Raw genomic sequence first — 14549 nt, forward strand, 5'->3', positions numbered from 1 at the left:
CACCCTGGTGGCACGGGCTGCAGGAACACTGGTGGCGCTGGTTAAGGACACCCTGGTGGCACTGGCTAGGGACACCCTGGTGGCACTGGGTGAGGGTACCTCGCTGGCACTGGGTAACAGCACCCTGGTGGCACGGGCTGCAGGAACACTGGTGGCGCTGGTTAAGGACACTGGTGGCACTGGGTAAGGACACCATGGTGGCACTGGCTAGGGACACCCTGGTGGCATTGGTTAAGGACACCCTGGTGACATTGGTTAAGGACACTGTGGTGGCACTGGCTATGGGCACCCTGGTGGCAATGGCTATGGGCACCCTGGTGGCATGGGCTGCAGGAACCCTGGTGGCACTGGTTAAGGACACTGTGGTGGCACTGGGTAGGGACACCCTGGTGGCACTGGCTAGGGACACCCTGGTGACATTGGTTTAAGGACACCCAGGTGGCACTAGTTAAGGGCACCTCAGTGGCACTGTGCTGGGAGCACCCCGGTGACACTGGCTATGGGCACCCTGGTGGCATGGGCTGCAGGAACACTGGTGGCGCTGGTTAAGGACACTGTGGTGGCGCTGGTTAAGGACACTGTGGTGGCACTGGGTAAGGACACCCTGGTGGCACTGGCTAGGGACACCCTGGTGACATTGGTTAAGGACACCCAGGTGGCACTAGTTAAGGGCACCCTGGTGGCACTGTGCTGGGGGCACCCTGGTGGCACTGTGCTGGGAGCACCCTGGTGACACTGGTTAAGGGCACCTTGGTGGCACCCTGGTGACGCGGGTTAAGGGCAGCCTGGTGGCGCTGTGCTCAGGGCACACCATGGCACTGCAGTGTGGACGTCCCTGTGGCACCCAACTGAGGGCAGCCTGGTGACGCTGAGCCGCACACCCCCTGTGGCACCACACTGGGAACACCCTGGTGGCACCACGCTTGGGCCACTTGGCACACCTTGGTGACACTGTGTTAAGAGCACTGGGGACACGCCAATGGCACTGCCTGGGGGCACACCCACAGGCTGTGACTGACTTGGGGACACCCACAGGCTGGCACTGCGCCCCAGGGACACCCACAGGGGCTGGCTGTGCTCAGGGGCACCCACGCGCCGTGACAGCACTTGGGGACACCCTGAGGACTGTCACAGAGCTCAGGGGGAAAATCCCTAGGGAAAAGCGACCGAACCCTGTTGTGTCACAGCTCCGCGGGGCAGGAAGGCACCGCTTGGGACGGGCTCCCCAGCGCAGCGCCGAAATCTCTGCTGGGTTCCACCGCTGTGGCAGGGCCACTCGTGCCCGGGGACCTATAGAGAGGCGTATAGACAGGCCCGGGGACCTATAGAGAGGCATGCAGGAGTGGGACGCTGCTGGCCCCGCCACGCCCCAGCTGCCCCGCGCAACCCGCTGCTTTCTGCTCAAAATAAACCAAATTCATCCGGGCAAAAAAATGCAAACCCTTTGGATCCGGGATCCTCTAAAAATAACCCGGCTTTAATAATGCTCGTAAAGGCTCCTGGCGCATTCCCAGCTGCAGGGGTGGGCGCCCAAGCGGGGGGCCTGCGGGAGCCGCCGGAGCGAAGCCCAAAGGCCCAGGCCGGGAGCTGGGCCGGGCTGCAGCCCCGAGCGGGCACCGGCAGCGGCTCTTGCAGGAACCGGGGTGCGAGATCGGCCCCCCGGGTTGCAGGGGGACGCAGCTCCCTCCCCGGCGCTGAGCGGCCGCTGCAGATGCTGGGAGGAACGGGAGGAGGAGGCAGCGCTGGAGGCCGGCGCGCAGCTCTCAGTGCCGATGAATTAGGCACATATTTGTGCAAGGAGACTCGGTGACTGGCAGAACAGAATGTCCGAGGGGAGGAGGAGCCGCCGTCTCCGGGCGCGCCCGGACCAGGACGGGTGGCTTTGCAAAGATGCGTTAGCCCAGAACAAGATAATGGGCTCAGACCCTGGCAAAATTGCACAGATTCGGGAAGTGGGAGCAGCCAGGCAGGATACCAGGGGGGTCCTGCAGCACTTCGGCCCTTAAACTGCACCCTCAGGAGGATGTTTTCCCCTGCATTATGCTCCTGCCATCCAGTTAGGTGCTGTGTGCTCCGGCCTTGGCACTTAGACATGGACAGAGACGGGTCACGGGGCTGGGACCCATGTGGCCCGGGTGCTCCTCCATGTCCGGCTGCCCTCCAAGGGGGAGCTGGTTCAGGGTTCCCACCTTATCCCAACTCTGAGGGATGTCTGGGATGGGGATCCTGTCCCTCTGGGCTCCCTGTCCTCAGGGTGGAGAGAAGAGGCCTGGCCAAGGTGACCGCCGCGTGAAGGCGACACCGGAGCACGGCAGTGTGCCCAGAGCTCCGCAGCAGCCCGCGGTGCCTGGTCCTGGCACGCCAGAGCCCGGCTCCGCGGCGGCTCCCATGGCTGGGGCCGCACGGGGGGATGCGGCACCCGGCCGCCCCGCTCACGGTGCCCGGCGGGTTTGTCCCCCCGGCAGGGACGGGCTACCTGCTGCTGGCCTGGTGCAGGGTCAGGCGGTGCAGATTGTCAGGGGACAGCTGGGAGGGCTGGGATTCCTGCAGGAGCCACAAATCCCCCCTGGAGCCCGGCCACGGCCGCGCGGAGCGGGGGGGCTCAGCACGGCCACCCCGCAGGGCCCCGCGGGCCGCCGCTCACCGGGAGCCCTGCAGCCCGGGCGAGCGGCCCCAGCGCCCAGGGCTTGCGGAGTCCTGACACCCAGCGCTCGCAGACACCGCCAGGGGCGGCCGGGCCCCGTGGGGACAGGGAGCAGGATGGTGGACATTCCCTGCCGCGGTCCCGGCAAGGTGCCCCAGGCCTTGGGCCGCTCTCACACATCTCCGTGCAGCCCTGTGCGCAAAGCACGGCCGAGGCCTTCCGAGCGCTGCCCTCCTCGTGCTGCCCCGGAGCTGCTGAGGCCTTCCCTGCTCGTGCCACCTGTAGCACTGCAGCCTCATGGGCACCTGCAGGGGCAGCCGGAGCGAGGGCCACGGGGCCGAGCAGGGCCAGCGGTGCCTGCGCGTGATGCCTGGGGGGGACACACACGTCCCGTCCGTCCCGGCGGGGCTGGCGCTCCCCGCGACCCGCTGAGTGACGCGGCGGGAACAGGTGGGGAAGGGGCCTCGCTCGCGCGAGCAGCTGCCGCCCGCCCGGCTCGGCACCGGGGGGCTATTTCGGGGCCTGAGCTCAGCCCCGGCGGCCCGCGGGGCTCGGGCCGCATTCCTGGCGCCGCCGCGGCCGCTTCCCCTCCGCTGCTGGCGGGGATGCGTCCGGCTGCCCCGGGGAGCCGCGGGGCTCCGGGTGCCCCTCGAGGCGCGGGGGGCAGTGCCGGGGCCGCCCGGCCCACCCGTCCTCGTGGGTTTTTCCGTCTCGCAGCGGGGCCGGGCGGAGGGCCAGGCCGGGCACGGGGCGCTGGGGAGCCCGTCAGGGCCCCCTCCCCAGGGCAGCGCGGGGCCGGCGCCTGCACGTGCCTCGAATACTTTCCGTGCTGCCTCAGCGCTGCCGCCCGCCGCAGCGCCAAGCTGCTCCCGCACGGAGCAGCCCCTGCGGTGCCGCAGGGCCCGCGGCCGCCCCGCTCCGCGCTGGGCTCCCCACGGGGCGCAGCCAGGGGCCCCCTTGTTTGGCTCCCTTGTGCTGCGGCAGGCTGCACCTGTAGCCCAGGGAAAGGGCCCACGGGGCGAAACCTCCCCCCGGGGACAGTCCTCACCTCCGTGCGCCCTTGCTGGAGATGCAGATGGGAGGCCGCGTCCCAGGGCGCATGAGGCACCCTGTTCTGGGTGCACTGCTGCACCCACATCTCACGGGCAGCTGCACCCCCTTGTCCCTGAGGCACTCGGGCTCCAGGGTCTCCTTGCCTGGGTTCGCTGCCCCGCACACCCGCTGCACCACGCACACGTGCAGACCAAGAAAGCAGGAAAAACACTTTTATTGATGAACGTCTCTTTCCAAAGAGACATTCCCACTCCCCCCACCCCACCCCGCAGCAGCGGCAGGGAGACGGTTTCTTTGTCTGTTTAATATGGGAAGCTTAAAGTATCAAAATAGTGAGAGAAGCCTCTGTGAGCGCAAAGGAAGCGGGTGGAAAAGTGGCATCCCGGAGCCGAGGAGGGGTGGGGAGCCGGGCTCCGGGTCAGGGTGCCCCCCCCCCCCCGGGAACCTGGGCGCAGGCCCCGGGGGGCTCTGGTGCCCTCACGGGGGCTGTGAGTGGGGAGGAGACGATAAATGAACTTGGAAAGCTGCAGCCTCGCTACTAGAGAGAGCCCGAAAAGTTACAAAAATACCAAAGATCTTGGGGGATGATGCAGGCACTTGGGAAGGAGGAAGAGGGCAGAGCTGGCGGGGGCCTGGGGGGAGGTCAGGCCCCGCAGGAAGGCGACGACGTGGCGCAGAGCAGCGCGAGGGGCTCGGCCGGCGCGCGGCCACGGCCGCTCCACGGAGAGGCCGCGGTGGCCACGGGGACGCGCGGCGGGCGGGCAGCACAGCCAGGGCTAAGGCATCCAAGGTGATGGGGGGCTCTGTGCAAGGGGCGAGCAAGGCAACGGGGAGCTGCTCCCACCCGCCTCGAGGGGACAAGGCACCAGCCTCCCCCGGCCCACGCGGGGCGGGAGAGAAGAGCGGGGAAGAGAACGACAAGGCACACGGGAAGGCCCCGCGGGGCCTCGGCCGCAGAGCCTGAGGGGTCTCCAGGCCCCGGGGCACGGCGCGGGCCTGGGAACGGCCAGGGCCGGTGGGGAAGGAGCTCCCGTGGCCGCGCGGGGCAGTGCGGCGGGAAGCTGGGCGGCAAAGCGGAGGTGCTGGTCACGGCGCGGCGTGAGCGGTGTCGCGGTCAGGCCCGGCGCTCCGGCGGGGCCCTGGGCTGGCCAAGGCTGCCCTTCGGCTCAAGCTGGGTCTTCTTAAATAGGAGCCGGCAGCAGCAGTCTGTGCGGTGAGCGGCGGGAGGGCTCTGCAGCGGCACGCGGCTCAGTTCTGCTCCTCGTCCCGCAGCTCCGAGGGCAGGAACTTGTACTGCTGTTGCCGGATCATGGCCAGCTTCTTGCGGGCCTCCTCCAGCTCCCGCTCCTTGCGCAGCATCTCCTCCTGGGCGGCGATGATCTGCGGGAGAGAGGGCAGTGAGCGCCCGCGGGCTCCCAGCTCCAGACAGGTCACAGTCCGGAGACAGGGCCGGGACACGGTGGCACACGGTGGGGCAGCCCTCGCCCTGCCCCACATGTCCTGGCTGCAGGGATGGTGCTGATACCACTGCTGTAGGCTGAGACTGTGCTACAAGCATGTTCACTAGCAGTGCCTGCTACTACAAGCAGTAGGAGGACCGGGAATCCTGAGGATTTCACAGACTCACACACTGGTGGTGGGTGGCAGGGGGCAATTTCCCTGCCTGTAGCATTGCCGAGGCGCTCCGGAGAGCTGCTCACGTTGCTGCATCCCAGCCCCGTGCCCCATCAGGAAGAGCCCCACTCCTCACCTGTGCAATCCCCCCGACCATCTTCTCCTTCACCACCACGGTCTCGTCGTAGTCCTGGAAGGCAGCTGCTTTCTGTGCAGCTTTCACCAGGTTGTCGGATGCTCTCTTCACGGCGTTGCCAGCGACCTGCAGTGGGCGAGAGGGAGAGGCTGCAGCCGTGAGGCCCAGCCTCGTTCCGGGACACAGCAGCTCCGTCCTCCAGGCACGAGGGAGCCAGGGAAGCCTGCGGCCACGAGGGCATCCCCACTGGGAGACTGGGCTGGCTGGGGGCGCAGAGCCAGGCAGGGAGTGCTGAGCTGGGCAGGGATGCGGCCATGGGGCAGCACAGCCCTGGGAAGGGAGGTGCTGGGAGCAGTGCCCTGGGATGCCGCTCGCCCAGGGAGGCTCGGGGTCCTGGCCGGGCTGGATGTGAAAGGAGGGGGAAAGCTGGAGCGTGGCCGGGAGCGCGGGGGCCGGGGTGGGGGCTCGGTGCCGCGGGCCCCAGCACCGGGAGCAGCGGGCAGGGCGAGGCGGCCGAGCCGCGGGGCGGGCGCCGCGCCGACTCCCTTCCATGGCGAGCGAGCAGCGCGGCAGCGAGCCGCTCATGACCATTTCAGGCACTGCAGCCACTCCTGCCCCACGCACGTGGCCCTGCCACCGGGACCCATCTCAGCAGCGGGGCAGGCGCGTGGGAGCAGCCTGGCTGCTCCCCCAGCCCTCAGCCCCGAAGAGTCACCCCGAAAACACAGGGCTGCGACCTTGTCTGGGCCCCACATGGGCTTTAACCCCTTGTGTGCTGTGGTCTTTGAGGTTAAACCCTGAATGCCAGGGCAAGGAAGTATAAAACACGCCCCAAGCATTAACCCCTCCAGTGCCAGGGCGCTGGTGCGCACACTGCAGTCACTCCCGGGTCAGACAGGTAGATCTCAATGCCCCCACGCTCAGTGTCCGAGCGTGCAGTGCAGCCAGGACTGAGCCCAGGGCCACAGCAGCCCAGGGAACGCGTCCCAGCGCAGAGCTGCCAACAGAAGCCCAAGCTACGCCGAGTCTGCGCCCCAGTACTGCCCTCCTGGACTAGGCACCAGCCTCCAAGGAATTCACGGAGCCCCTTCTTGCCCCATCCCTCCCATGACAGGCCCAAGCACTGGGAGGCGGGAGCCCACAGTGCCTGGACGTGCCCTTGGAGCGGGTGCAGAGGAGCAGTGACGTGGCTAGAAGCCATCCCTGGGTACAAGACACTGAGGTGTGGGGCAGCATGCCAGACCCGGCACCCTGTGCCCGCCTCAGGGCTCACTGTGCCCTTAGCTAAGCACAGCAAGCGACGCTCACCCGAGCTGGCCTAACCAGCTCCGCTCCATCTCTGCTTCCTGCAGGGAGCCCTTTCCGCTGGCACCCATGGGGCAGGCCCCGAGGAAGCCTCCAACACCGGCACGCAGGGAGCACAAGTCCTGGGGGACGCCTCTGTTCGGGCACCCCTCTGGGTGCCCACCCAGGCTCCCCGTGTGCCACGGTCACGCTTTCACCCACTCCTGGAGCACTCAGTTTGATGCTGAGGAGTCCAAGGAGCCAGCTAGCGCAGGAGAGACGAAGTGGGACTCACCTGGAGCCTCCTCATGGCCTCAGAGTCGTGGTCAGCCTTCACCTTGCAGGCCACGAGGAGCTGCGCCGTGGAGGCGGCCACCTGCTTGGCTGACGAGATGAGCTTCTCTTCGCTGGCGTGGCCCTGCACTGCTGCGTTGGCCGCCTCGCACAGGTTGTTGGTGGCCGCAGCCACCATGCGCGCCTGCGGGGAGAGCGCGTAAGGGAGGACGTGGGAGCCTCCTCGGGGAGGCTGCGTCTCCCACGGAGGTAGGAGGGCATGAGATGGGGACTAGCACCTCCTACATCACGACCCAAGTGGCGGGAGTGGGGAAAGGGGCTGCTTATTCCATGGAAAAGAAGCACAAAGGACGAGTGTCCCATCTTTGCAGCGCAGCCTGCAAGAAGGATCTGCCTCGTCCCGTGGCCGCTACCTGCCCCCTTGATACTCACGGCTGAAATGAGGCCCTGGGACCACTGTCCATCGTCCACTGCATTGGCCGGGATGGCGCCCACCTGCGGGCCAGGAGAGGAGGAGTGAGTGTCACTGCCCTGTGTCCGCCTTGCTGCAGGACCCAGGACCAGGCAGCAGCACATGCTGCAGTGTCCCCAGGCTGCCCTGCTCTCCCCAGGACCCACTCTTTTCAGCTCTCCCCAGGACCCACTCTTGTTTCAAAGCCCAGGAGCAGGAACAGTCCCCCTAGGAACACTCACAGCCTCAACCAAAGACGACTGTAACAGAGAACGTGCCCCAGCCTTAGATACATCTGCCCTTTCTGTTTAATCTCTGCCCCTTATCTCTTAACAAGTTCAGCTTCGTGCCTCCAGCCACAGGACTAGTTTTACCTGTCTGCCCGAGACAGGGCCCCTGGGATCACGTTTGCAGTGAGCCCTTATCAGCTGCGCTCCAGTCACCTATAACTGTTCTCTGGCTGTGTTAACCTGACCGACTGCTGTGTATCTCCACGACGAGGCTCATGTGGGGCCCACTGGTTGTCCTCACACAGCTCTGAACCATCTCCCAATGCTCTTACTTGCTCTTCAGCAGGATCTCTGCTACATAAGGCTTTCCTTAGGGTGCTGTCCCTTAGGGGAATACTGTCCACCAGCCACGTGTACCTCAGTGTCTCTGAGCTGTTCTCAGCACGTGCTCACCTGCCATGGGCTGTGCAGGGTCCTGGACCCAAAGCACAAGCTCAGGAGCCCGTCACTGCACATACAGCACTCACTGCAGAGTCACATTCTGCTCATTTCTACGCCCTTACCTTTCCTTGAGCCACCAATTCTCGCTGGGCTGCTGAGGCTGCCTTCACTAGGGCACTTGTGGCTGCAGCAATGGACTTGGCAGCTTCCAGAATCTGCTCCTCGAAGTTCAGACTCTCATCTGCTTGCTGTAGATAAAAGAGGGGCATGAGAGAGGTGTTGGGAAACAGGACAGGGCAGGAAGCTATGGAAGTTGGCAGGAAGTTGAGGGGGTCACATACAGAGATGGAACTATGGCTGTGGGACACAGAGAAGAAGAAGCTGCTGGAGGAAGGTCCAGCTGCAGGTGTGGGAGGCAGTGGCAGAGCATGAAGGAGAAGGAGAGATGGACACAGAGGTAGGAGACCCTCCAGCTTGCTCAAAGCTCAGCATAGGATGTCAGGCGGGGCTTAGCACCACTACCTTGGGCTTGGCCCTTGGTTTCAGCTGCTCCAGTTTCTTGGCTGCAGCCTCAATGGCAGCCGCTGCCCCCAGCAGCTCGTTCTCAGCAATGACGGTGGGATCTTCTGGGTCAACCCACTCCGTCCCTAGAGGGAAAAAGAATCCAAGTTAGGCTAAACCTTCACACGGCCTCACTTGCAGTTGTGATCCCCAGCCCTACACATCCCCACCTTTGAGCCTGGCACCGGCTCCCATGCCACCTACTTGGATACAGACCATGATCGTGGCCCCAGACCTGTCCCCCAAGACGGTAGCAGCACGTGGACCCACCTTTCATGGCCTCAGCCGCCTGGATGAGCTCGGTGACGGAGCTGGCCACGCGCTTGGAGTACGTGGCTAGCTGCTGCTTCAGCTCGTGCGTCGGCTTCTGCAGGATCTGGGGAAGGGAGCGGACATGAGTGAGCTGGGCACACGGCAAAGCAGGTGACGGGCCCGTAGCTTCTCCTTTTCAGCATGAACCTTCCCGTCAGGCCCTGTATTTGCCCCTCGTTCACAGAATTTCTCTGCCTATGGCAGGATCTGTCAGTCCTGGTTTGGGCCCAACCACCTTCATTTTGCGTTGCTGTTAGTGCCACCCGCCAGCCACTGCACAGCAAGGAGTCCCTGCTACTCGCTTTGAAATGACGGGTTCCTCAGTCCTCCCCACGAGTTATTTGCAGTCCTTGCTTCAAGTGAGTGAAGTGACAGTGTCTGGTCTCATTCTGCACAGGACAAAGGTGATCCTCCCCTTAGCCCCACGGAGTCCATCGCCTCTGGGACATCCCACAGCAAAGAGTTCCTCAGGTTTAAGTTACAGCTTCTTCATGCACTCAACGAATGCCCATCCAGGACTTCCCTCTTCTTCCAAAGCATTTCAAGACCCACAATCACTCTCCCCTCCCCATCCCCATTTCTGAAAATCTGTCTGCAAATGCGGGATGTGCAGGGGAGGACCCGGGCAACATTCCAGTCCCTGGAGAGAGTCCTGTGAGGGCAGCTGGAGGAGGCGAGGGGAGCACACGCGGTGGGTGCCGGGCATGCACACAGCACAGCACACGGAGGCCCCCAGCACCGCGCGTGCCTGTGCACACACAGAGCCCCGCTTCGCCCGGCACAGCGGCACACGCAGAGCTGTCACCTGCTCGCTGTCACCCAGGACAGGCGGAGAACAGGCTCCCGGCACAGGCGGACACGGTGAGTGTCAGCCCGAGCGGGTGCGAGGGCACGTGCAGGGAGAGCTCCCTCCAAACCCCGCGCACACACAGGGCACACAGGCACAGAAACGCACACGGTGCCACCCCGGCGCGGGCCGGGCACACGGGCAGGCGGTGACCACGGCTCATGCACAGTTAGCACCAGGAGGCCCAGCGAGCTCCACCGTACTCACCGGCTGAAAGGGAAGGACAGAGAAGAGAGAGAAGGCAGTGAGCGTCCTCACAGGGACATGAGGTGCACCCGGGGCGAGGGCCCTCGCAGGCCCCAGCAGCCCCGCCGCGCACTAGCAGGGTGGCTCGGATCCCATGGGAGTCACAGGCATCGGGAAGGAGCGGGAAGCCAGGCAGGGCTGGGAGGGAGTGTGGGAGGGAGCGCCCACAGGCGGGTGCTCCCCGGAGAGGGGGCAAAGAGAGACCAGAAAGAGAGGTCAGCACGAAAGAGCAGAGGCACCGGGTCAGGAGCGCCGTGGCCATCGTTAACTCGCCTCCTGCCTGGCAGCCCGAGCCAGGCCCAGAGCCAGGACGAGGCCGGCTAGACGGGGAGGCTCCGAGGGACGGAGAGGCTCTGAGGACCGGGAGGCTCCGAGGGCTGGGAACCACCTCCGCCTGGAGCGGCTGGGAGCGGCTGCCCTCCACTCCCTGCTCTGCACCTCGTTCTACCCTCTCTGCACTGTCCCACTGCACTTCCAGCTACTGGATTCTTCTGCTTTTTTGGTTTTTTGACAGAAGCCTATTGTTACCAAATACCAATTCCCCATGGAGGCTCACATTCCTTCCCCTCCCCAATGAAATATGCTAACTTGCTCACTCTCTTGCTGGGAGATGTGTTTTCCACGCGGAGCCAAATAATTCTTGCGGCTTTTCCCCAAACCCTAACCAAGCTCCTGTTCACACTCTGAGTGAGGTGTCAGTTCCCAGGGCTCTTGCTGCTGCTGGGGGCAGAGGCTCTGTCACATCCACAAGGGGACTTGAGGTCCTTAGCCCTGCTCTCTGAGCTACACGAGAGCCCACAGCAAGGTGGCCTCAGTAGCACCTCCACATCCTTCCTGCTCCCTGCCCTCCAGGAACCTGCTGCCCTCTCGTAACTGTGACCAGTGCTCCCGGTTCCTGCTTTCACAGGTCAGTGTGTTGTGAGGGCTGTGGGAGCCCAGTGCTGGTTCCTACAGGAGTTTTGTCCCGCATTTGTGCGGTGCCACCCTAGAAAATGTGCAGGACTTGCATGTGGAGAGAAATCCCCAAGCTGACAGTACGTAGTGGACAGCCAATTTACAGTCGTATGCACGTCCAAAGTGCCCCATTCTGCTGTGTGCTCCAGTGATGTATTCCAAGTTGCTAAACGCTCTCTCTCCAGAGCTGAACGTACCCTGGAGGCTGTGAGCTTGCTGAAATGCACCTCTAGTGAACACTATACGAGAAGGACCACGTATTTGCTATTAAAGAGTCATCACATGTCAGCTGGACAGCTACACCCAAGCTGCAGTGACACGGTGGGCACCTCCAAGGACACTGGCCTCAGGGGTTGCTGTGCCGGGTCAGCAGCCCCATCATCTATTGACAACTGGTCAGCCAGAGAGCTGCACCTAGCGCTTCAGTCTTGCCTGTGGGGACTTACGTGGGGCTAATGCAGCTTCCAGAAAGAGGCTTCATCTAGATGCTAAGCATGGAAATACCAGTGCTTCCCTTGGGACTGTGTCCCAGCAGTCGTCTCCTTCAGGAAAAAAACTCTGATTTCACCTGTGTCTGGTTTCAGTCTCCAGCCATCAATCCCTGCCCACCTTCTCTTTCTTCTGCCAGTGCTAGGACACTCTTCCTAAAGCAACTCAGTTCTCTTTGAAGGAAACAGTCCGAGTTCTCCCTGCTTGCATTTAGTGAATCTAAACAACACGAAACTCCCCCATTTAACCAAGTTAGCCAAATCCTCACTGTTTTTCTCGCTACACTAGTTCCAGGGTTACTGGAAGCTCCACAGGCATCAGTTTTGTCCAGCTTTCCAACAAAAACTTCGCTTTATCTTCACTATCTTGCCAAGAATGCAAACTACTGGAACTAGTTCATCGGATCCCTTCTTCCAGCCCCTTGGCTAATCCATTCTTAATTTGCTTCATGTAAACCACACTGATCTTGTAGAGAGCTAATTAAAGCAGTCAACTGAACTACTCTGGAGGAGGAGAAGCCACAGGCAGAGTGCATCAAGAGGGTGCAGCTGCCCTTGGCAGCCAGCAGCTCTGCCAGGGCAGCCACTGCTCATCTAACACTCTTTTACAAGCTTAACAAGCTTTGCTTTCACACTAGCTGAAGTTTCTTACTCCCACCACTCTTTAGCGGAAGCTGTTTCAGGACTTTGCTCCCGTGTTGTCGAATTTCCTGCCTCCATCTGTTTACAGACAGTTAATCTCCATCTGTTGTTGGCCAAATAGCTTTGTTTAGGCTGTTCATCTCTCTGACATCTGTTTCCTGAAGCAATTATAAGGAGCACTCCCATTCCAAATCACCTTCTTTCTGCCAGTCTAAGCAGTCAGAGACAACAGAAGATGCTCCTTTCTTGTACAGGACTGGGGATGGAGATGAGGCCACACACTAGGTACAGGGCAGGGAGTGCGGGAGGAATCCAGCACTGGCTCTTCAGGGATGAGCTGAGAGCTATAACCTAGTTCAGACCAAAGCAACTTTTAACAAAACTAGGCCAACACTGAAGCTGCTCAGCACAGAGTTCAGCAAAACTGCCCGTCTCCCCAGGAGGAAGACTTGGCTTGGCAGCCTGCGTGGAGCTGCGTGCTGTGCAGTCTCAAGACAGTAATGATCTCAAGCCAGTTCCTGACAGAAACAAGAGGTCTTTTTAGATCAGTGATCTGCACACTGGTGGTCATGACACATCACCTCTGCACCTCGCCTTCTGCTCTGCAGTTGGGGTCTGTCTGCATGCAGCTTGTGCAGAGGCAGCAAGGAGGACTGTGAAAGGATCTCAGAGCCTGCAGAGCCCAGACGAATTCAGGGATTTGGGCAGCACCTTGGTGTCCATTGGTTGCTCCTAAATTATGGGAGCAAGTGGAGAGACACTCACCACCAGCACGTGCTCCAGCAGCTCCAGGTATCCATCGGCACACTCCCTGCCGAAGCGCAGCGCCCGCTGCCGCACGTCCGCGCCCACCTCGGGGTGATAGGCAGCCTCCTGAAACACAGACAGGGAGCCCACGTTCACCTCCCGACGCTCCTCCACAGCCCTGAGCAACAACAGGGCTTGTGCCCGGGCCCAACAAAACCTGTGCTGGGCTCTGGCTCTCGCCCAGCAGGGAAGCCTGCGCAGGCCGGGGTACCTTGCAGGCGCGCAGCATGTCGGCGATGGCGCGGCGGCTCAGGTTGGCCGTGGCAATGACGTCCTCCTGGCGACATGAGTTGCCGGCAGCCACGGCCTTGGCTGTTGCCATCGTGATGCCTTTTGTCATTCGGATGAAGTCCTCGGGAGTCGAGGTCTTGGCGGGAGGCACCGGGCTGGAGAAGACCTGGAAGGCGGGAGGCAGGGGTGAGCTGTGGAGGCAGGTGGATGGAGGACATCAGCTGAGGCACCAGGGCTGCCTGGTTGGAAGCCCAGCCCATACTCACGGCCAGCTCCTGGCGTATGTGCTCTATTGTGGCCTCCAGCGCCCGCGTTCCCTTTGTGGCCTCATCCTCCACAGCCTTCACTGTCTTCAGCAAGGAAGTGACATTTGTGACCATCACCTGTTGAAGGGAGAAGAGAACCAGGTTGGTCCCATGCAAGGCCTTGGATACTGACGACACATTTTATTCCATGCTGATTTGGCCCAAAATTGCCATTTCCCATATCACACATCACACCACCTCACTTTCTTCTTCCAGTAGTGCTTCTCTGCATGTCATGTTCTCACCGTTTCTGTGCCAACCTGTTCCCTCATGTTCCTCACATGATGCCAGACAAAGACAGAAGGCCTCCTACCCTTTTTCCAGCCCTCCTGCCCCATCCACTCTTCCCCATCTGCCCAGCACACTCCAAATCAGACCTTGGCAGAGTTCTTCAACTGGTACACAGCAGGGTCATCCCCAGCTTTGCCAGCAGCTGCCTTGGTGGCACCAATCAGGTCTCCAAGTGCCTTGGCCACATCCTTCACGGAGTTAATCAGAACCACCTGGGGGAAGACCAGGGTAATGGCTTTGTTACGGTTACGTTGAGGCTGGTGGTGGCCTAAGAGTGAGACATCTGGGCACAGATGCACCTAGGGTATCCAAAGTCCTGCTCAGCCAGCTCTGCTGACACCAGCCAAAACCCAGCCAGTCCTCATTGAGACACACAGAGCCTCAAACAACACAAGACACCCTAAACTCTCAACTTCAAACTCGAGAAATTTATGAGCAGCCTCTTTTCAAACCAGACATCCCCTCCTACCTGAGTCTCCGGGTCTTCAGAACCGAGGCTGGCAGCACCCAGCTTCACCACCTCTGCCAGGCGTGTGATGGTGGCCACAGAGGACTGGGCAGCCTGGGCCAGCTTCTCCTGGCTGGCTGTGGCATTCTGCACCAGCACCTTGGTGTCCTCCACCAGTGCCTTGGCTGTCTTCAAGATGCCCTCCCTGGGGAGAACAAGGGTCAGAGAAAACACAGCCCTGTATATGTGCATTTATGCAGCATGTTAAGC

At 62.1% G+C, this 14549-nt stretch overlaps 1 protein-coding gene across 1 annotated transcript in view; it reads right to left on the reverse strand.

Moving 5' to 3' along the window:
• Nucleotides 1-4167: 4167 nt before the first annotated feature.
• TLN1 (talin 1) overlaps nucleotides 4168-14549 on the reverse strand; it is a 38577-nt gene continuing 28195 nt past the window's right edge. The window contains exons 45-56 of the mRNA XM_026044992.1: nucleotides 14301-14484; nucleotides 13918-14043; nucleotides 13502-13618; nucleotides 13216-13401; nucleotides 12963-13070; nucleotides 8979-9084; nucleotides 8670-8794; nucleotides 8270-8395; nucleotides 7458-7520; nucleotides 7027-7209; nucleotides 5448-5573; nucleotides 4168-5077 (exon numbers count right to left, since the gene is read on the reverse strand). Coding sequence (XP_025900777.1) covers nucleotides 4946-5077; nucleotides 5448-5573; nucleotides 7027-7209; nucleotides 7458-7520; nucleotides 8270-8395; nucleotides 8670-8794; nucleotides 8979-9084; nucleotides 12963-13070; nucleotides 13216-13401; nucleotides 13502-13618; nucleotides 13918-14043; nucleotides 14301-14484 — 1582 coding nt within the window. The 3' untranslated portion in view covers nucleotides 4168-4945. The remainder of the gene's footprint in view (nucleotides 5078-5447; nucleotides 5574-7026; nucleotides 7210-7457; nucleotides 7521-8269; nucleotides 8396-8669; nucleotides 8795-8978; nucleotides 9085-12962; nucleotides 13071-13215; nucleotides 13402-13501; nucleotides 13619-13917; nucleotides 14044-14300; nucleotides 14485-14549) is intronic.

This window comes from Nothoprocta perdicaria, unplaced genomic scaffold (assembly GCF_003342845.1).
Source record: "Nothoprocta perdicaria isolate Ctin4 unplaced genomic scaffold, notPer1 scaffold_393, whole genome shotgun sequence".
NCBI lineage: Eukaryota > Metazoa > Chordata > Aves > Tinamiformes > Tinamidae > Nothoprocta > Nothoprocta perdicaria.